The sequence below is a fragment of the Balaenoptera borealis genome (genome assembly GCF_965194805.1).
Source record: "Balaenoptera borealis genome assembly, chromosome: 15".
Taxonomy (NCBI): domain Eukaryota; kingdom Metazoa; phylum Chordata; class Mammalia; order Artiodactyla; family Balaenopteridae; genus Balaenoptera; species Balaenoptera borealis.
Window position 1 is genome coordinate 61,824,140 of NC_138871.1, and position 22,707 is coordinate 61,846,846.

At 38.0% G+C, this 22,707-nt stretch overlaps 2 protein-coding genes across 8 annotated transcripts in view; one reads left to right on the plus strand and one right to left on the minus strand.

Moving 5' to 3' along the window:
- PRKD3 (protein kinase D3) overlaps positions 1-3,143 on the plus strand; it is an 84,119-nt gene extending 80,976 nt beyond the window's left edge. For all 5 annotated transcript variants that reach the window (XM_082356709.1, XM_082356713.1, XM_082356711.1 and 2 more), the window contains one exon: positions 243-3,143. In XM_082356709.1, coding sequence (XP_082212835.1) covers positions 243-416 — 174 coding nt within the window. In that variant the 3' untranslated portion in view covers positions 417-3,143. The remainder of the gene's footprint in view (positions 1-242) is intronic.
- On the minus strand, positions 369-22,704 carry NDUFAF7 (NADH:ubiquinone oxidoreductase complex assembly factor 7). 3 transcript variants are annotated; one of them, XR_014234768.1, is made up of 11 exons: positions 22,566-22,704; positions 22,094-22,257; positions 18,246-18,326; positions 16,932-17,042; positions 13,298-13,511; positions 12,421-12,479; positions 11,619-11,729; positions 8,570-8,713; positions 7,054-7,227; positions 6,233-6,524; positions 369-504 (listed from the first exon to the last, which is right to left on the minus strand). XR_014234768.1 is itself a non-coding variant. In XM_082356796.1 (10 exons), the coding sequence occupies exons 1-10, from the start codon at positions 22,630-22,632 to the stop codon at positions 6,309-6,311; spliced, it is 1,284 nt and encodes a 427-aa protein (XP_082212922.1). In that variant the 5' UTR covers positions 22,633-22,704; the 3' UTR covers positions 6,040-6,308. The 3 variants fall into 3 exon arrangements, 2 of the variants coding, with proteins under 2 accessions (XP_082212922.1, XP_082212921.1); XM_082356796.1 differs by lacking the exon at positions 369-504 and having other exon boundaries at positions 6,040-6,524; positions 8,570-8,656; XM_082356795.1 differs by lacking the exon at positions 369-504 and having other exon boundaries at positions 6,040-6,524.
- Between the last annotated feature and the right edge of the window lie 3 nt (positions 22,705-22,707).

Sequence of the window (22,707 nt, forward strand, 5' to 3'; positions counted from 1 at the left end):
GAAGCCTGAGGCAATGTTTTCTTTTTTAATTTTAGAAACTAATTCCTTCCTTCATGAGAGACTCTAAATTTGAGAAAGTATTTATCTTTAACATTGCTAACTTAAAATATTACAAATGAACTTATTGTATAGCAAGTATTTAGGAGGTAGAGGTCAATTTTATGACTAGGGTGCTGAGCAAAAAAAAAAAAAGGCTGACAGTATTGTTTCTTTTATGGTTCATAATCTTTTTTTTTCCCTAGGACTATCAGACTTGGCTTGACCTTAGAGAATTTGAAACTCGCATTGGTGAACGTTACATTACACACGAAAGTGACGATGCCCGCTGGGAAATACATGCATATACACACAACCTTGTATACCCAAAGCACTTCATTATGGCTCCCAATCCAGATGACATGGAAGAGGATCCTTAGTTATTATTGAGCTAACTTCAATAAGGAAGGATTTCATGTTATGGACTGGTATTTTGCTGTATAACTGTTGTTCTTTGTAGGTTGTCATCTGAAAGGATGCAAAGACATGAGGAAATATGATAAGGAATCAGTGACACCAATACTGTAGTTCATATTGAGTAGGTACAAGAGGGGAAACTGAGTAATAAAAACACATAATGGAACCCAAGATAAAGCTTTTCATAAATTTTTACAGCATAAGCAATAACTGGTTTTTGTATTTTTCCTAATCGTTCATTTTAGTACAATAGTGGCACTTAATTTATCTTCCCTTTCCTATTCTTAACATTATTTTTTTTAAAAGGAGAAAAAGGCAAGCTAGAGTCCAGTTATTGCGTAGTTTGACCAAATCATACAAGAGTTACAAGGTTGATTACTAAACAGATGTGCATTTATGTGGTAACTGAGAGGCTACCAGCATGCCATTTCCTATAGACTTTAACACATTTGTTTAACTGACCATAGAGGCATTGAGGGGTTTTTCCTAGACTCCTAGAAAGGAAGTGCTGGACTGTTTTACCTTTATTTTTTAGGTCAGTCAAGACTCCAAAACAGTGATCCCTAACCCTTTTGGAGTTGAAATTCTGAATATGCTCTTTGGAACATGAAAATTAAGTTGTCACCTTTTGTAAGTATTGACATGTTGCAACAGCCCCTAAGGTCATTCGGGACAACTGATGTACAAAACCAGGAGTAGGAACTGCTGGTCTCAGTGCTGAGTTGTTATGTATGTCTTCTTAAAGCTCAACTCTGCTGCTAAATATTCACGTTCCCACTGACGCCGTTGTGATGCCACAATTGGATTCCAACATTTAATAGGTATAGATCTGAACTCTAATTACACAATTTATCTTTACATAGGGTTGAATAATTTGAGGAAGAAAATTAAATATATGCTAAAAGTAGGCCAGTGCAGAGTCAGTCAATGCTACAGGAAAGAATAACAGTATCCTTTTGTTCTTCCCTTAGCTTATTGGAAGGCTTTACAGATATCTGGAATGTTTTAAAATCAATTACATTTTAAGCAGTTTGAGGGAGTGGATGGGGTGGAGCATGAAACAGTTTGTAAGAGTACGGCTATGTTATCAGCTGAGCAAATGAAAGAATGAAAGATTTTTTTTTTAACACTGCAGCTTCAGCAGCCAGCTAAAGACATTTTTTTCTACCCAGACAGCATATTTAAGAGGTTAGACTTTTTCATAGCTTTTTAAAAGTTACTAATAGTTTTCCCCAAAAAAAGTTAAAGATCTGGTGGGACCATTCACTTATAAAAAATCTGGGGACTTTTTGTTTTCTGATTCCTCAGTAATCATTGTAAACTTTTTTTCCCCTCCAAAAAGAGCAAAAGATGTGGAGCCAAAAAATCTGGCTCCGTTCTTTAATTACCTATGTTGGCCTCGGCAGGTGACAATCTGTTTGAGCCTTGAGTTCCTCAATCTATAAAATAAAGATTATAATTCTTGCCTGTACCTTCCTCACAGTGTTGTTGTGAAGATCAGATGTTCATAAGCTAAAAGTTATAAGAGTGTTAACTATCACTGCCCACAGAATTTGAGGTAGCAAAGGAAAAGAATGTTCTTCTTGTGAACAGACTAAGACTGAGAGGGCCCTTAGAGATCCTGAAGCTACTGCCTTATCTAGGACTAAAAATATCCTTGAGCGAATGGAAGGAAACACACAGTGCTCCTCTCTTCTGAGCTCTTTACATGTTTTACCCTCACAACAGCCATGAGGTAAGTGCACATTAACTCTCTCTCACAGATAAGGAAACTGAGGCACAGGGAAATTAAGTAACTAGCTGCTGAAGGTCACAGTTAGGATGTGGGTTTGAACCCAGGCAGTGTGGCTCCAGAGTCCTTCTTACCCCTCCTAACCATTTTACTATACTGCCTACCCCTAAATATCTCCAGGAGACACTCCACAATGTCTCAGTATTTCATTGTGAGACAGGAAAAAATTAAACCAAATTAATTTTGCAAAACCTCTGGGAAGTGTATTTTTCCTGTGATAGAGGATAACTTCCCCAAATTTCTCTAAAGTCTGTTTATATCAGTGTGCTAAAATGAAGTAATTCTGAGTCACTAGGCACCCTATTGTGGTTTTACTGCGTAAGATGATAATTAACTGGAATGTCGTTTGTTTGCTATACTTATATAATCAAACTTTACAAGCCATGAAATTAATTGCACTCTTTTTGTTTTTGTTGAATGCCTAAGAAGTTTTCTAAAAAAAAAAATTGTAAAGGCACTGTCAGATAATTTGGAGTTGAGTAATTTCTCCAGTTACTGTATAACCTGCATAACCTTTTTTTGTCTTGAAGTCATTGTGTTTGTATAAGAAATAATTGTTAGAAACATTTGATAATGTACAAAGTAGTCTATAATGACACTGTTTAGTACATTTTTATTTTTTATTACATCCCACTTTTTGTAAATATCCTCGAAGAAGCTTGATAATAAAATGTATTTCCATATCACCATACTTTTCCATGTGAAAACCTGAGCCTATCTCTAGTAGAGGTATCCAAAGAATATTTTATTTGGTTGTGTTCTTTTCCCAGGCTTTGGTAATAGAACTGTTTTGGAAATAGTATTTGTAAATGAAACTAATGCTATATTTAAGAACACAGATTTTTTTTTAAATCTGACTAAAATAAAAAACAACTCATTATTACAATTTTATACAAAATTTGAGGTAATAACCTCGAGGTCTCATTTCTTGGAATGAAAGTTTGGAATAATTTTAGGTTTTTCAGAAACTACCACCAAATATTCCACTACTGCAACTGCCGAAAGACTTAAGCTAAATACCTAATACCAAAGTACATGTACAGGTTTCAAGAAGCATTGCCTCTTTCCCCTTAATCATAAAAACTATTAAATAATTGGGAAGGGCCAACTATGGGTATTTTCATCTTCTAAAAATTCTCCAACCAAGTCTTTAAGAGTGGCTAGGAATGGCCCAAAGTTGAGCAGCATCTGAAAAATAAGGCCTCCATCTTCCTTTAATTTAGCATGAGATAGAGAATGCTAGTCCTGTTCTCAGTGAAGCCAAAGAAGCAATAAGAAACAATCATTCATCACTCTGCCAATGAATTTCCAATATAGTTAAGCTATAAATTCAAGACATATAGCTAGTATTCTTTTCCTTTAATTTCACAAATTTGTGTTGTTAATATAACAGTTCTTCAGAAAGTCCGTATGTCTGGTATTAATAAAAGTTTTTTGAACCAAAAAATGAGAACTTATAGAACTAAATCTTGACAGTTATCTGAAAATAAGAGAGAATTAACTCAGTTTAGAAAATTACTCCTCCTAAGCAGTCTGGATTTACTCTAAGTCATATTTTAAGTACCTGTTAGGTTTATTGGTTTTACTGTGACTTTTAAAATTTTTTAAATCTAATTTTAATTATAAAATTCACAGAAGCATATAAAAATTCAAATACCAAAAAGGAGGACAAATAAAAAAGTCTTTTCCCACCCCTCAAACCAGACTGGGAAATTTAATAGTGATTATTGAAGTTCATAGCAATGTAAGGCCTACCTCAAGAAAGAAGAAAAATTTCAAATAACCTAACCTACTATCTAAAGGAATTAGAAAAAGAACAAACAAAGCCCAAAGTTAGTAGATGGAAGGAAATAATAATTACGAGAGGAAATAAAATAGAGACCAAAAAACAACAGAAAACATCAATGAAACCAAGAGCTGTTTTTTTGAAAAGATAAACAAAATTGATAAACCTTTAGCCAGGCTCATCAAGAAGAAAAAAGAGAGGACCCAAATAAACAAAATAAGAAAGAGGAGAACTGTACTACTGAGATACAAAAAAAAAAAAAAAATAAGAGAATACTACAAACAATTATATGCCAACAAATTGGACAACCTAGAAGAAATGGAAAAATTTCTAGAAACATACAACCTGCCAAGACTGAGTTAAGAAACAATCTGAACAGTCCAGACCAGTCATTAGTATTGAAATTGAATTTGTAATTAATAAAAAACCTCCCAGCAAACCAGAGTTCAGGCTTCACAGGGGAATTCTAAACATACTAAGAAAAGCTAATACCTATCCTTCTCAAACTATTCCAAAAACTGAAGAGAATGGAATGCTCCCAAATTCATTCTACAAGACCACCATTACCCTAGTACCAAAACCAGATAAAGACTCTACAAAAGAAGAAAATTATAGTCCAGTATCTCTGATGAATATAGATGCAAAAAATCCTCATAAATTAGCAAACTGAATCCAACAATATATTAAAAGGATCACACACCGTGATCAGGTGGGATGTATTCCAGGGACACAAGGATAGTTCAATATTTGCAAATCAATCAGTGTGACCCACTACATTAACAAAAGGATAAAAATCACATGATCATCTCAAAAGAGACAGAAGAAGCATCTGAGAAAATTCAACAGTCATTCATGATAAAAACTCTAAACAAAGTTGATATAGAGGGAACATATCTCAACATAATAAAGGCCACTTAACCACACTCAATAGGGAAAAGCTGAAAATCTTTCCTCTAAAATCCAAATTGGAAGGGAAAAAATAAAATTGTCTCTATTTGCAGATGACATGATAATGTACATAGAAAACCCTAAAGTCTCCACCAAAAAACTGTTAGAACAAATGAATTCAGTAAAGTTGCAGGATACAAGATTAATACACAGAAATCTGTTGCTTTTCTATACACTAATAATGAACTATCAGAGAAACCAAGAAAACAATCCCATTTAAAATCACATCAAAAAGAATAAAATATCTAGGAATAAACAACCAAGAAGGTGGAAGACCTATACTCTGACAACTATATAACACTGATGAAGGAATCTGAAAATGATACAAAGAAACGGAAATATATCCTATGTTCTTAGATTGGAAGAATTAATATTGTTAAAATGTCGATACTACCCAAAAGCAATCTACAGATTTAATGCAATCCCCATCAAAATACCCATGACATTTTTCACACAACTAGAACAAATAATCCTAAAATTTATATGGAACCACAAAAGACCCAAATTCCCAAAGCAATCTTGAGAAAAAAGAACAATGCTGATGGTATCAGGCTCCCTGACTTCAGACTTTACTACAAAGCTACAGTTATCAAAACAGCATATTGGAACAAAAACAGACACATAGATCAATGGAACAGAACAGAGAGCCCAGAAATAAACTCACACACCTATGGTCAATTAATCTACGACAAAGGAGGAAAGAATATACAATGGAGAAGACAGTCCCTTTAATAACTAGTGATTATTGGGCATCCTTTCCTTACTTTTTATATACAAGTAAATATCACTGAACAGAAAACAACCAGTCTGCATTTAGTGTTTTAATTGCTGTGAAATTACTTTTAAGCATTTCTTTAAATGTAGCTTTTCTCCAACAAAAATGGAATCATAACTACAAAACATTTTGCACCCTACTTTTTTCACTTGCTAAATCTTAGCAATCTTTCTATGTCAGAACATACTACTCTACCTCATTTTTAAAATATATGGATAATTCTATTTAATCAGTCCCCTGTGAATGGCCAGTTGTTTCCAGTTATAAAACCAATCAGAATTCATGTTTACGTTTTAAAACAAAAATACAGCAACTAGCTTTATTAATTAGAGGAAACCCAATAATAAGTTTCATTAAATTGAGAACACACATTTGTACCAAGAATCAAACACAATCTTAAAAGATCAATTTTCAGTTGTACTGTATGGGCTATTTTTATTGGCTGTGAAGAGATAAAATATTTTAATACTTATTTTACCTGTGATATATAAAATGTGTTCCCTTTATTCTAGTTTCTTAGGCCAACTTGGGAGTAAAAAGTCCAAACTGAAATATCACCGCCAAGCAAGTTCACCAAACCCAGCTACAGGTGATGGAGAGGGTTTTGACTGACATGCATTCATCTGATGATTTCTACCATGAAGTCTCTGATGAGGTATCAAGGCAAAAAAGTTAAATCTTTCTCCCATCTTCGTAGGATTCATTAACATATCATAGCCCTGAAGTAACTGCTGCCTCAGTGATGGCTCATCTGATTTATCTAAAAGAACCTGAAAAGAATAAGATTTCTTAGTGAAAATAACCAGGAGAAAGGATTCCTAGTTATTTGCAACAATACTAATGACTATTAGCTATTCAATAAAACAGTGCTTAAAATGTAATTTCTGATCATCTACCTTAGAATCATGGTGTGTTTATTAAAGACACAGGTTGCTGTGACCCAAACCTATGGATTTGTATGTTTAGCAGATATTCCCAGGTAGTTTGATCTACACTGAAGGGTTAAGATGTCTTCAAAACAGTTGTAAAATTCATACTCATACAGGCAGTCAAGTTTTCTTAACAAACGTGAATACTATTTGGAAGTCTTCATTTTACCTCAAGAGAGATGCATGAAACTTACCAGGCTGCTCCACCCCCACGTTGTCTGGTTACACTGAACCCTATGCTACTGAAAAGACTGGAACACCGAGGATCTGACTAATGGCAAGAGCATTAAGGCCAAGTGAACTTAAGATATTTATTGAAATAGTATGAAATTAAAATATTTAATAACAGTGAAATAACATAAATCATTACCTTCAGCCGGACATCAATGCCCATATTTCTTAAAAATGTCTGCTGTTTTATTGGACCCAGAGAAGCTACTTTCCCCTGGGACGTTCTGCGCAAGTAACTGAAGTCCACGTCAGCTGTGAGGTCTGCTGTTCCCGGGGCAATTAAGACATCATGAAGCCTGTGGCCACAAAACCCCTTGAACATAATTTTTTAAATGATGAGTTTTTGTACTTTTATGGTTATCATTATCAAGATTAAAGAAATGCTATCATTTTAGTACATTTTACATAACAACTGTTAAAAAGGAAAATATAGCCTAAATCAGTGGTTTACAAACTCTTACCAAATAGCACCCTTTCTTCAAATGAGATGCCATGTGGAAAACCCACTATAAAGTGCTATGTTATAGTGCCTGAAGATGCTGCCTTTGACAGTTGTTTAAAATTTTCATTAATGCCCATGGTGATGAAGTAGAAGAGAGAATTCTCCAGATGAATTCAGGTTACCAGAACCTAGATGGTGTTTTACAAAGTGTATCCATCAACTATATGCATCAGAATCACCCGAGAGCAAAGCAACTATACTCCAATAAAAATTATTAAAAAAACAAAAAAAATCACCTGAGAACGTGTTACTGGACTCTACCCAGACCTAGCAAATCAGAATCCTGGAGATAAGCCTAGAGAATCAGTGCTTAAAGAAAAAAAAACTCTCCAGGTTTTTCTTTAAAAATATAAAGTTAGAAATTGAGAAACACCGATCTAGAAAATGACTTAATAACATCTAGTTAAATGTATTTCAATATACTTTAATTAAAGTATATTGAACAGAATTGATCATATTCCAAGACAGCGGTCCCCACTCTTTCTGGCACCGGGGACCGCTTTCGTGGAAGACAACTTTTGGGATGGTTCATGTGGTAATGAGAGCGACAGGGAGCGGCAGGTGAAGCTTCGCTCGCTTGCCCGCCGCTCGCCTCCTGCTGTGCGGCCCGGTTCCTAACAGGCCAAGGACCACTAATGGTATGAGGCCCAGGGGTTGGGGACCCCTGTTCCAAGAGCATAAGAAAGGATGTTTAGGAAGGATGTTTAGGAAGGATACATCTGGAAAGGAAAAAACGTGTTGAAAATATGCAGAAAAAGTTTGAATGATTACAGTAGCTAGATCAAATCTATAAAAAGTAACAACGTTTTTTTAAATGAAGGAGGGGAAATTTTTAAGAACTTTTAAGAAAATCTTTCAATTTGAATTATTCAGATGGTTACTAGGATCTATGCAAACCTAGGTTCTGCAACTTAAGGAATAATGCAGACAATCCAGACCCTGCTCAAAGGAGAGGTGGACGGTAAGACACAGGGTTAAGGGTAATTATAATAACATGGATTAATTATAAAATAATGTAATACAACAGTGCTAAGCACTGTAGAAACCAAAATAAGATAAATATCTTCAATGAACTTCAAACCTAACAAATGACAACTGTAAGTAAATTGTACCAGTTAAATTCTGATAGATCATGTGACTGAATTATACATACTCTGAAGGTATCTGTCTTAGTTCCATCATGACCATAATCAGCAATCAGGGCAGCACCTCCAGTTAGTGAAATGCGTTGAGAAAGTTCCTGAATAATAACACCAGCATCAGGACACACTTCCACGTGATCCCTTGTTTCATCACACTAGTAAGGGAACAGTTGAATCAAAATACATCATCCAAAAGACCTGTTTCCTTAGGGTTTTTCTACAATGAGCATTTCTTAGTTACAATAAAAATAAATTCCTTCTCAGGGCTTCCCTGGTGGTCCAGTGGTTGGAACACCATGCTTCCACTGCAGGGGGCGTGTGTTCGATCCCTGGTCAGGGAACTGAAGTCCCGCATGTAGCACAGCCAAAAAAATTTAAAAAAAAAAAAAAAAATTTTTTTCAATAAAAAAAATAAATTCCTTCTCAATATGAATATGTTGTCTACACTCAACTTTTCACATGACATCCTTTCTATTACACAGAACTCCTTGGTTCTCTGATGTCCATTCAGTTTACAAAGATATTTTAATTTTAATGCCTTTTATAAAAAGGCATATGCCCTCTCAACCCTCCAGATGGCTAAGAACATTATCATTTTATTTATGGTGATTTTACTTCTGTATCATAAGTCATATAAATATATTCCACTGGGTTGAAAGCATGGAAAAGGAATTTTTGTCTGCCTAGAACAGTGCCTGACACATAAGAGACACTAAAAAGTTGTGCTGGTAGAACAAATGATATAAATCCATTATAACAAAACAGACCCTATTAAAGCAAGTATATCTGCCTTCTTTTGCGGGAAAAGGTACCCCAACGATATGCCCTATATCTAGCAACACCAGCTTATAAACTAGTGTCAATGTACCTGAAGCCCTTATTTCCCAAGATGTTCAACTATTAACTAAGGGTCCTCAAGAAGTACATACTAGCTTAAAACGTGTATTGACAATAAATAGTAATACTTGCCAACTGGACTAGCAGATATGAAATTTCACTAATTCCTGTGATAATGAAAAATTTTTTCCTCATTGTGCAAATGTACATTAACTTTTGCTCCCTCCTAACACCTATTGCAAGTGAAGTACTGACCTGCTCTGATGTCTCTGCCTATAATGGCACAGGTCTAAGAGGCACAGAGTCAGCCAGACTCAGCCCTTGAGTCTCACCTCATCTACTGCTTACTAGAGACAAGTTACTTAACCTTTCACAGTCTATTTCATATACTAGGCTTACTGTGAGAATTAAATGAAATAATAAACCACTAAGCCTCCAGTGCTATTAAATAAATTACTGTGGTTTCACTATATAAACCATGGGGTCAGCTGCTTCAGGCATAAGGTGACATGACTCAGCGTTCCACGCTGACATTCTTAACATCCTAGACTGCTCTTCAAGACAAGAGATTCCACTACCATTTGCTCCATCCAAATGAGAGGGAAATCATCACTCCCTTTCTCATAAGTGTACACTGTTCAAGTGAAGACCTAAAAACAATCAACTCTCGGGGGGTTAGCTCGCAGTAGCTTTATGAATTTGTTTCTCACTCAGGTAAAATTAGCCAGAGTATGAAAAAGTAGAAGTGCTCACAAGCACTTAGGCTGATATTTTAAACTTATGCTTTGCAATGAAAACTTAATTCATAGGTTTATGTTTAAAAGCTCTTCTGCTTTTAAAATCGGTAACTTCTAAGGCAGAAATTCTTAGTTATGGTCCAGAAAGTAGAAATCTTCTTTTTCTGAGCTCGAAAAAAAGGGAATAAAACAGGCAATCTAAAGCCCAAACATTCCTGAGAAGTACAGGTTTTTTGAACGTTTAAACTCAAACCGAAGATACACAGGCTCTTGCAATTATTCCTTGAGGACAATAGAAAGGAGTAATCAAATTTTAATTTGGGTGGAAGCATGAGAAAAAAGGTATGCTCTAACAGTAGCCCAAAGAGAGTGATAATAAAACTTACCTAATAATAGTTTTGAGAATTAAATGAGAAAATAGAGTAATAGGGGCTTCCCTGGTGGTGCAGTGGTTAAGAATCCGCCTGCCAATGCAGGGGACACGGGTTCGAGCCCGGGTCCGGGAAGATCCCACATGCCGCGGAGCAACTAAGCCTGTGCGCCACAACTACTGAGTCTGCACTCTATAGCCCACAAGCCACAACTACTGAGCCTGCGTGCCACAACTACTGAAGCCCGTGCGCCTAGAGCCCGTGCTCTGCAACAAGAGAAGCCACAGCAATGAGAAGCCTGCACACCGCAACGAAGAGGAGGCCCCGCTCGCTGCAACTAGAGAAAGCCGGCGCGCTGCAACTAGAGAAAGCCGGCGCACAGCAACGAAGACCCAATGCAGCCAAAAATAAATTTTAAAAAAAAGAGTAGGGCTTCCCTGGTGGCGCAGTGGTTGAGAATCTGCCTGCTAATGCAGGGGACACGGGTTCGAGCCCTGGTCCGGGAAGATCCCACATGCCACGGAGCAACTAGGCCCGTGAGCCACAACTACTAAGCCTGCGCGTCTGGAGCTTGTGCTCTTCAACAAGAGAGAATGCGATAATGAGAGGCCCGCGCACCGCGATGAAGAGTGGCCCCCGCTTGCCGCAACTAGAGAAAGCCCTCGCACAGGAACGAAGACCCAACACAGCCAAAAATAAATAAATAAATAAATAAATTTAAAAAAATAAAAAAATTAAAAAAATTAAAAATAAAAAAAAAGAGTAATACATACAAAATATTCAATAAATATTGTTATTGTTACTTTACACTGTACTACATTGTTTTCACAGATACATAACTTCCTGTCAAGTAGGCAATATTGTCACCATTTGATAGAGAACTGAGGTAAACAGAGACAGTCAGGGACTTGCTGAGTAAGCACTTACTTTCTTATTACATTAAGGTCACATGGCTAAGAAATGATTTGAACCCAGTCTCCTGACTCTAAATCCTGTGCATTTTCACTATTAATAAAAAGCACCTTTCATGTTACAAGGAACTCTAAAATACTAACTCAGAAAATAAGACTGAAGATTTGGCTGGCAATAAACTAAGAAAAAAAAATTATTCCTACTTGTATGAAGGCTTCTGCTGGGGTAGCACAAGGCGCCAAAACAAATCTCAGTTTATCAGAAACCTGTGGATCAATATCAATGAGTACTTCTCGCCATCCGTGTGGTGTTTTCTAAACACAAAATAACACATAAAAACAAATTTTTGCAAGTTTGTTCTCAAAATTGCCTCTACCAAAATAACTTTTCTCCTCTTATCATATATAAGACAGATAACTAACATTTACAGAGCACTTTACCACTTAAATTATTTAAAGGCATTACTTCATTTCCTTTGAACAGTATGAGCAGAATGATAGATGCAAACTATTAATGCTGTTTAGATAAGAAATGGAGGAGGAAATACGCAACATGGAAAGTGCCCCCAAAATGGAAAACAGACTTAGGAGGACTGATCAGAAGCTTCTGCCAACAAATTACTACATAATAATATATACTCTTAGCCCTACAAGTTACCAGTACATGTGCATTGCCACCAAATCTTAAATCTCCTCACAGAAAGAAGAAAATTTTTAATCTTTGGAATTTAAAAATATTTGCTAAAAAATAATCCTTCATTGCACTATAGTCATTTACTATCTTACATTCTCTTACATCTTTATCCCAGAGGAATTAAGAATCCTTAATATCCTAAGAATTAAGAATTCTTAATATTTCACTTTTGCCTTTCAATTATTTATATTCATCAAACTTCCAAATATAGCTAACTTCAACAAGTAGTAATTAAACACCATAAATGTTTATTCTTACAACATAAGGCCCTTTGTTATTCAATTATAAATGTGACTTCTTTCCCATCAATACCTGAAACTTATGCACAGGAAGAACATCGAAAAATTCATGTGCAAGATAAAAGCTGTACTCTATTTAAAAACAGAAGAAAAAAATTAACATTTCAGCATTTTCAAGGCAATCAATTGGTTGTTTTGAACATTAACAAAAAGAAAATGCATAGTTCTTCGTAATGGAACTTGTGATGCTTCCACAACTATAACTTCCACAGAATCACCCACCTCTTCATGGCAAACCTACTGTGCAGAACATACATAGGAACTATTATTACTGTTCCCATTTTCCACATAGAGGGTCAGAGAGCTGAAATATCCCAGTTATCAGTTTAATGTTTTATTCATCACCAGGCCCAAAAGAAATCAGAACTCAAATTTGTTAGCTGGAAGAGGATTTGAATTTCCTAAAATCAGCCAAGACGGTTAAGGCCAGGAAGGGCTGTGGTGCCTTGGCCAAGGTCAGACCACCACTTTAGGTTTGAGCTGGGGCTCATCAACATAACATTCTTGAGGAGTGAAGGGATTCTCCCACCACCCCTTCCTTGCCTTTAGGCAAGTAAGGATGATCAAAAGATGAGATAATTAAAGTAAACTCATCTACTAACACTGCTTCCTTCGGGCCCCACTGCCTTGGGCTACTTCATCATCAGTACTATCTGAGGGGTAGGGAAAAACTAAAAAGTACAACCGAGATCCATGTTTTGGTTTTGGTTTGCTTTGGTTTTTGCAACATCACATGAAATTATTTTCTAACACAATGCTGTTCTCTATAGGTAAGGGACTTGGCAGCCCTAACTCGATCTACTACATTGCTCTACAAGGTTGTGGTCACCTATCACTACTGTGAGGGGTTGTGATCAAAATTCTTTCATTAATCAATATAAAATAATTACCTTTTGGAACATCTTGCAGATCTCGGTACCAGGAAATTGGAATTCCAGACTTAGTGACACCTTTCATATATACGGGGGATCCAGCATTTCGCTCTAATAGGACCTTCTCTTCAGTCAACGTTAATGCTTGAATCTCACTTAATTTTTGGCTGACCTCTACCAGATGTATTGAAATGTCACAGTTTTTCAGCACAGATGCAAGCTGACTGAACACCTAAATATAAAAAGAAGAAATTGGCAAAATCTTGTTGAGTAGATTTTAGGTTTTCTAACCATTGACCTCGATAATTTGCTCATGTCACAGCAAAAGTAATAATTCGTTTCAGAGAACCTCACACAAGTCACTCTCCAGCAGTCTATGAGAATCATAACCTACTGGAGTTATTAAACATAGTCTATATAAGAAATGAACAGTACATAGTACACAGTACAATTTGGTTTCCTACTGATAAAAATTAGAATTATGACTAACAAATGAAAATAAAAGCTTTAGCATCCAATAATAACAATGATTCAGATTAGAGAGTCTAAAAAAAGACCAAAGAAATAAAATGTATATAGCCTTGTTTTTTTTTAACTTTGAAAAAACAGAGATTTTTTACTTATAAGACCTGAAAATTGTTATACACATCACACCTGGGGCCACACAGCAAGTTCATGGGTAAAGAGCTAGGCTTGATTTTAAAAAGCTGCTATGAAGAGAGTATCCTAAAGAAGATCATTGACTAGCCACTGATACAGCAAGTAGGGCCCTAGAAAGTGATGCGGAAAGTCAAACTGCTGTATGTCAAGTGATTAGGCCAGCAAACCTTGGGCAGCAGGAGGCTGTGGCAATAGCTTGAAAAAAATAAAGAAAAAAAGAAAAAGAAAAAGCTGCTATGCCTACAAAATCACCTCACCCCTGAGATGATCAGACTGTATCCACAAGAAATCAGATTTGAATGGCACTAATTATTTGACAGTTTAACTTTGAGATTCTTTCCCATTTTCAATTTCTTCTTAGCCACACACATTTTTTTGCTACTGTAAACATGAGAAAAAAAAGGAATATACTAATGTTTTATCAATATTTTAATGCTAAAAATTCAATGCTAATTGTATAAAGTATATCAATATTTTTTTCATTTGAATTTAATACTCACTGGTGATTTGCCTCCTACTTTTGAGACCTGAATATGCGATACAGACTGATTAGGACAAGACAACTTTTCCAAATTTAGTTTTGAGATGAAACTATAAATGGAAAAACTTCTTCACAAGAGAAAAATCCTTCAGAAATATGATCAAAAATAAAAACAAGTCTGTAATTACACCTTTGGCTATTTTCTTTACATTCCTTTAAATTCTTTGGCTTTTTAAGAGTTCTCAGGACTTGATCTAGGGAAGCATCCTTTAGACATTTTAAGAGCTGTGGGTATAGTTTGGTGCATATAGTTTGGAGCACGGAGTTCAAGGTAGAGCACAGAAACAAGTCTGGTTGTGAACACCTTGTATTGATAAGAGGGTAGCTGCCAAAGATGTTTACGCATGGGAATGATAAAGCCAAGCATTTTCTTTCCAAAAGACAAGCATAAAGAATGGATTATGGGGGCTTCCCTGGTGGCGCAGTGGTCGAGAATCTGCCTGCCAATGCAGGGGACACGGGTTCGAGCCCTGGTCTGGGAAGATCTCACATGCCACGGAGCAACTGGGCCCGTGAGCCACAATTACTGAGCCTGCGCGTCTGGAGCCTGTGCTCCGCAACAAGAGAGGCCGCGATGGTGAGAGGCCCGCGCACCGCGATGAATAGTGGTCCCCACTTGCCACAGCTAGAGAAAGCCCTCGCACAGAAACGAAAACCCAACACAGTCATAAATAAATAAATAAATAAAAGAACGTGAATTTCTTTAAAAAAAAAAAAAAGAATGGATTATGGGGGACAGGGATTAGGAATTTGGGATTAACAAATAAACACTACTATATATAAAATACACAACGACAAGGACCTACTGTATAGCTCAAGGAACTATATTCAATATCTTATAATAACCTATAATGGAAAATAATCTGAAAATATATATATAATAACTTTGCTGTACACCTGAAACACTGTAAGTCAACTATACTTCAATTTAAAAAAATTTTTTTAAAGAAAAAAAAGAGCTTTGGGCTTAATTTTTAAAGTTCTTGAAACAAAATATTGTTTGAGAATCTTATTAAATATTTTATATTCAAATGACTTTGCCAATTTAAAAAGATACAAAATAGAGCCCTGGAAACATAAATCAGTGGGTTCCCCTCACCATCAAAAACATACAATATAATCAGGATTCTTATTTGTCAGATGTTTGTAAATTTTCTTTGAAAAAGAAAATCCTTCAATTCTTAATTTCAAGCAGAAATCATATAGCATCAAGAAATTTAAATTTCTTTAAATTGAATATGCATTTTTTTTTTTACACTGATTTGTCAGGTACACACAAAATAAGCTCACAATTTATTTTGGGACATACAATGTAAGTAACTTTGATGTTAGTAGATAATGCCCAGTAGCTATTCATAGGGGTTGTACCAAAATATACTTACAAGCAGTACATGAGTTGCCCTTGCTCCCCATCCTCACCAACCAAGGTCTGACAACCTTGGTGTTGTCAGACTTTCTAATTTTGAGGGTACAGTGGTTACTCACTGTGATTTTAATTTTCATTTCCCTGATTACCAATGAGTCTGAGCATCTTTTTGTCTTCATTAGCCACATGGACTCCCTCTTTTATGACAGGCCTGTTCACATCTTTGGCCTGACTTTTCTATTGAGTTATCTGTCACCTTCTCACAGATTTAAAGGAGATCTTCGGGGCTTCCCTGGTGGCGCACTGGTTAAGAATCCGCCTGCCAAGGCAGGGGACACGGGTTCGAGCCCTAGTCCAGGAAAATCCCACATGCCGCAGAGCAACTAAGCCCGTGTGCCACAACTACTAAGCCTGCGAGCCTAGAGCCCGTGCTCTGCAACAAGAGAAGCCACCGCAATGAGAAGCCCTCGCACCACAACGAAGAGTAGCCCCAGCTCGCCGCAACTAGAGAAAGCGTGCACAGCAACTGAAGACCCAACGCAGCCAAAAAATAATAAATAAATAAATAAATAAAATAAATCTATTAAAAAAAAAAAGTTCTTTATGTATTCTAACTACCAGTTCTTTGTTAGTTATATGTGTTACAAATAACTCCTCCCACTTTGTGTTTTGTCTTGTCACTTTATGGTGTCTTTGAAGAACAAAATGTTCCTAGTTTCTTTAAAGAACAAAAAAGTTCTTAATTTTAATGTATTTGAAATTATTAATCTTTTCCTTTATGGCTTCTGCTTTTTATATAATGTAAAAAACTCCCTACTCAGAAGATGAATATATTTTCCCATAATATCTTCTAAATGTTTTATACTTTTAGCTTTTACATTCTCCCCTCACCCCCATTTTTTTAAGATTAGGAACAGATAACAAGTAATGATTCACTATATTATTTTGACATTACATTTTACCTGAGAAATATGAGATTAAGGAGGTAAGATTGAAAACCAAGGAAATCAACAAAGTTTTCAAACTCAGTCAAAAGTAACAAGAGTCAGGTACATGAGACTTTAAGACATTCTGTTATTACTTACCCTCAAAATATCTCCCAAGAGGGTACCCCTGCCTGGGCCCAGTTCCACCAGTTGGAAAGCTGCATTTTTTCCAGTGGCTATCCATTCACTGATGAACCATATCCCTAGGAGCTGTGACAAGGAAAGAACTACATTCAAGCATTATAAAGCATAGAAGTATACCACAATATAAAACTCTATGTAAATAGACTTTACGCCAGAAGGCAAAATGTTTCCTAACAACCATACACGTTATTTAACATGTTAATATATGTATATGCACACAGGAACTTCACTGGGACTACAGTACAACAGACACCACTTAGGAAGCTTAGTAACAGAAGAAAACACCTAGTTAAAAGGCAGCCTCTACTATAAAAGGTCCCATGACACAGATAAGAGGATATCACTTACCGAAAGGTACTAGTATTTCAAAGCAAACAGACATATGAAATATGATTCTGCCATTTCTTCATATTCATGTAATTTCAATAATTACATGGCTTTAAGTCATAATTAATATTTTTTTAATGCCTAGATTTTCCTTCCTTTTGTGTACTATTTTCTATTTCTAAATTGATCAAAGGTTATATATGGAAATAAATGAACTAGAATTCCTGAAAAGAATTCAAAGTTCTTAAGGAGACTTCTACTATAAATACAGCTAAATAAGGGGTATAGGCTATAGAGTGCATTTTGATTCCACTAATTCCTCAGTATTTTTTATCTTTTCTCTCTTCCTTCTTGAGGGAACTCTCAACCTCCTTCTTCACCTTGCCTGTTGTCTCTCTTCGTCTTTCCATTCTCATTTTTTCATCTGGTTCTCCTCTTTTCCAACACGTTTTCTTCTATTTCTTTTCTTTTTCTTTCCTTCTGTCCTTTGTATCTCTACATTTCCTCTTCTACAGTAAAGTATTAAACCTTTCAAATGTCCTCGATACCTCTATTCCTTCAGTATATAAACCACTAAAAAATTAAAACTTGGGACTTCCCTGGTGGTGCAGTGGTTAAGAATCCGCCTTCCAATGCAGGGGACGAGGGTTCGATCCCTGGTCAGGGAACTAAGATCCCACATGCTGAGGGACAACTAAGCCCATGAGCTGCAATTACTGAGCCCACTGCAACGAAAGACACTACATGTCGCAAGGAAGATCCTGCGTGCCGCAACTAAGACCCAACGCAGCCAAATAAATAAATATTTAAAAAAAAAAAAAAATTAAAACTTGATGAATCACCAAAAACAAAGCTGTAAAACACTACTGTGGAATACTACTACTTGATCTACTCTCAAATGTTTGATAATTAGTTTCTTCTAGAGTTTACGTTGGATATTACCTCCCCAAAGATCTGACTTATTTCAGGTGAAGTAATGAAATCTCCTTTTTCTCCTAGCATGTCACGGTTCACATAATAGCCCTACGTAAAAAGAAAAAATGGAGAAAACAAATTAATTTTCAAATAAGCTTTTTAAAACACCCCTCCAAAATCTCACATAATGTATACAATGAGATAAACAAGTTATTTCATAAGAAAGTTCTCTCTTCCAAATAAGCAAAATAAACAGCGTCTTTACCTGAATTTTACAAAGGAACAGTCATTTTGCAGCACTGGTAGAAAAACAATCACTCCTTGACTACAAAGGCAGAAGCCAAGCAGGGCCCCTCTCCACACTGCACAGCTGCCCTGCCTCTCCTGCCTCCACACGAAGACCCTGGCTGCCCCACAAGCCCCTCGCCCAACCTCGCCCGCTGTGTTTCAAATCAGCCCTGCCTGCTCTCGAGGCTGCTTCTTGACCTGGGCGCTGGTGACACGGGAGTGTTCACTTTGTCAAAATTCATCAAGCTGTATAAATGTGATTTATGCGTTTTTCTATGTGAATGTTATAGCTCAATAAAAAATTGATTTTTTGTTTGTTTTTGTTTTGTTTTGTCTTTAATTTGCCCTGCCTGGCCATACATCCTTGCCATCGCAAATGTTCTCCTTTCTCCTTTCCCATCTCTCCCTGGCAATCTTCTACTCAGTAAGACTGAATCTGCTCAAATGCCACCTTCTCTGACCTCCTCCTCCAGCCCTCCAACCTCAGGCGAGACCGCATGCCTCCTTTTCTAAACTCATTTCTTTATATATCTAAATTGTTCACCAGAAGGATTAGTCATTTGGGGGACGGGACTATGTCTTATTTACCTTCATATCCCAAGTTTTAGCGTAGTGTTTAGCCTTCAAGAAACACTCAAGAATTGTTTAAAATTTCCCCATGCCCTTCAAGCCCCTTCTTCTACCAGCTTACCCTCAGCAGGTGACCTGGGCTCGGGCCCACGCAGGAATTAAAGAATGTTATTAAATAGACTTCCTCAGGTTCCTGACCCCATCCAGCCTCCACTGTTCCCATTCTTTCCTCGGGACTCAAAGGATGAAACGCCTACACCTTCTGCTCTTTTCCAAACTTAACCCTGTGCTCTGGCTCAATCATCACTCCTCACATAACCCTCATGGGCCAGGATCTTTCTATCACAGCTTTCTCTTACAGCTTCAACTTTTCCCCCTCAGCATTAGAAATTTAATTAAGTCACTTCCATCTTCAAAAAAATTTTTTTCACTCCATACAGCATCTCCCCTCTAGCCTTTCTCTTTCCCTTCGTAAGGAAGTATTTCAGGGGTGGGGTGTGTGTGTGTGTGTGTGTGTGTGTGTGAGTGTGTGTGTGTGTGTGTGTGTGTGTGTGTGAAACGAACCACTCTGGCAGTGTGTGTGTGTGTGTGTGTGTGAGAAACGAACCACTCTGGCAGTCTAATGAACACTACAGACCCTTCACAGAATGTTTTTAAATGCACAGGACTTAAAACACACAGGACTAAATATGAAATCAATTGAAAAATACTTATCAGGCTTCCCTGGTGGTACTGCGGTTAAGAATCTGCCTGCCAACACAGGGGACACGGGTTCGAGCCCTGGTCCGGAAAGATCCCACATGCCACTGAGCAACTAAGCCCGTGTGCCACAACTACTGAGCCTGCGCTCTAGTGCCCGCACGCCTAGAGCCCGTGCTCCGCGGCAAGTGAAGCCACCTCAATGAGAAGCCCACACACTGCAACAAAGAGTAGCCCCCGCTCGCCGCAACTAGAGAAAGCCCGCACGCAGCAACGAAGACCCAACACAGCCAAAAATAAATAAATAAATAAATAAATTTATAAAAAAAGAAAAATACTTATCAAATAATTTAAAAATAAATTTGTGATATAGTAATATATATACACCTTTATAAGTGTATTAAAAAGCAAAATTGAGCTGAAGTTCTAATAAATAATGAAGTTTTGAAGTACAGAGAAGTACAATAGTATTTTGAGATATCATGATCACTCTGTTGTGATATGACAATGTCAGTGATTTCCACTGACGCTAAAATCACAGAGTATTGCTGATGGTACTGGTTGTTGCCTATGTTCATAATCAGAGAAACACTCAACTTCAGTTAGAGGTTAATGAAAATAAAAGTGTAATTTTTATTCCCATCCACGTCTACAAACCCCCTGATTTCTATTCAAGGATCCCTAGGTTAAGAACCTCTACTTTAAATTTGAGTTACCTCAAGGCTTACTCCTGAAAAACCTTCTCTTCTCTAAGGATACTCTCACTGGTTCCTTTTTATTTTAACGTCATCTATATACTGATGATGACCAAATTTATATATGCATGCCCAATCTTTCTCACGAACTCCAGACTCTTATGACCAGCGGCTCACTTACTATCTCCACCTGATGTCACTGCCAACACAATGTACATGAATGCACCTCCTAAAGGTTTCCCATTGCACTAACACAAAAATCTAAATTTCATGAAAGCACTGCATGAACTGGCTCCTCTCCAAACTCATCTCACACTACTTTCCTCACCATCAAACCCTCCCCCCCGCCAGTCACTGCCCCACAGCCACACTGGTGCCCTTCCCTTCCCTGTGTACCAAAGCATTTCCCAGCTTAAAAACCTGGTGTTTCTGGATCATCTGCTGGGAACCCACTTCTCCCAGACTTTTGCCAGGCTGGCCCATCCCCACCCTTCAAGCCTCAGCTCAAATGTACTGGCCTTCCCCGACCACCTACCTAAGGAACTTCTACAATCCCTATTCCCACCACAGTATTTGCTTTCAATCCCTATTAACCCAGTTTTGTTTGTTTGTTTTTTCCTCCCTCAGAAGCACTTACAACAATCCACAATGATCTTGTTTAATTATTTGTGTCCTTGTTTATGGTTCATTATCTCACTAGAACATAAGCGCCATGCTCCATTGTCCACTGCAGTATTCCCAGAGCCTGAGACAGTGTTTGGCACATACGGCACCTCAATAAATGGATAAATGATGAGTGGACCTCAACTCTAACCCAGAGGTGTTTGTTTTAAAGTTTCTCCTTATCTGAACTTTTGGTACATTGTAACACTGCATATAGGCATTAAAGGATCTCTTCCTTTACTAAACCTCTGGACCCTGAGTCACTCTACTATATCCAACAGCAAAAGGCCAAACAAACCCCAGGATTCCACAGATCTCATATTTCAACCCAACAAAAGGTGAAACATTCTAAAATAAAAGGACCACAGGCTTTCACCAAGTGACTTTGTAGAGCAGACAAGGAAATGAAGGTCAAAAACCTGTGACAATGCCTAATGCTAGAACGTAAACGCCCAGACCTTCCATTCTCAATGGAATACGCTCCCAGTGCCTGCTGATGCCATCCCAACACAGCTTTCCAGGCACTAAATTCGTATTTCCTGTTGCCTATTGGACATTTCCACCTGAGTCCCACAGACACGTCAAAGAGTTCGGATTGAACTCTTACCTACCTCTACCTCCTCCTGAATTCCCTTCTTCCTGAAAAATGACTCCAGTATCTACCATAAACCCAGGAAGGGAAGTCATCCTTCCTTCATCTTGTAAGTCCAATCGGTTACATCGTCCCCTGAACATCTCTGTAACTTGTCCTCTCTTTAAAGCCACTGCCGCTGACTTGACCCAGCCCTGACCAACTGACAGATTCATTTATCTGTCCCCAGGTCTTTGAGCGTGGCTCTTCCCCTGGAAGGCAACTGCCAGGGCTGAGGACCTTCGGGGTCCCCTCTGAGCATATCCTCCTGGTTCACACCCCGCAGCGCAGCTAGAGCGGGCCTGGTCCCCGGGCTCCCCGACCCATACCTTGGCTGGGTTGGTCAAGACCTCCTTCATGTACTCGGCCACGGTGATGGGACCAGTAGACTTGATTTTGTACATAAGATGCCGCAGCATAGGGGTCACCGGGTTGTTTTCTGCCGGCTCATTCCCGGAACTGAAGTACTTTCCTCTCCAAAGACAAGGAAGGACTGTAGAAAACACACATTAAACGGCATTCATTAGAAACCTTAGTATTGGCATGTGCACAGCAGCCGGAGTGATTTCAAAGCGGCTTCGTCAACCCTTCACCTCGGCCAAAGCCAGGAAAGCTGTCTCGGGCCCTCAGCACGCCCAAAGGGCGCAGCAGGCACGCGCTTGGCCCACGACCACACAGCCATTTCGTGTCTGACGCTGGACTCCAGGCTGCAGCCTAGAGCGCCCCGGAGCCCCCTCAACTGGAGAAGGCGCCCCGGGCGGTTTCCGCGGCAACGGGGGCTCGGGCACCGCAATTGCTTACCCGCGCGCACGGCGCACAGCCGCCCAGCGCACAACAGCCCAGCGCCTGCCGCAGCGAAGACGCTCATCCCGGACTCCGCACACAGCTGCTAGCCGCCCGTGGGTGGGGAGTGCTCCTATTTCCGGGGGAGGACACGCCCCCT

What these genes read in the sequence shown, in the direction of transcription:
- NDUFAF7 (XM_082356795.1), bottom strand. Translation starts at nt 22,632, where the DNA reads ATGAGCGTCTTCGCTGCGGCAGGCGCTGGGCTGTTGTGCGCTGGGCGG. An exon ending in TCTTGGGAGATATTTTGAGG is followed by an intron (nt 13,512 to 16,931) that starts GTAAGTAATAAC and finishes TTTTATATTTAG; the next exon opens with GTGTTCAGTCAGCTTGCATC. An exon ending in CTAAGACAGATACCTTCAGA is followed by an intron (nt 7,228 to 8,569) that starts GTATGTATAATT and finishes ATTATGTTCAAG; the next exon opens with GGGTTTTGTGGCCACAGGCT.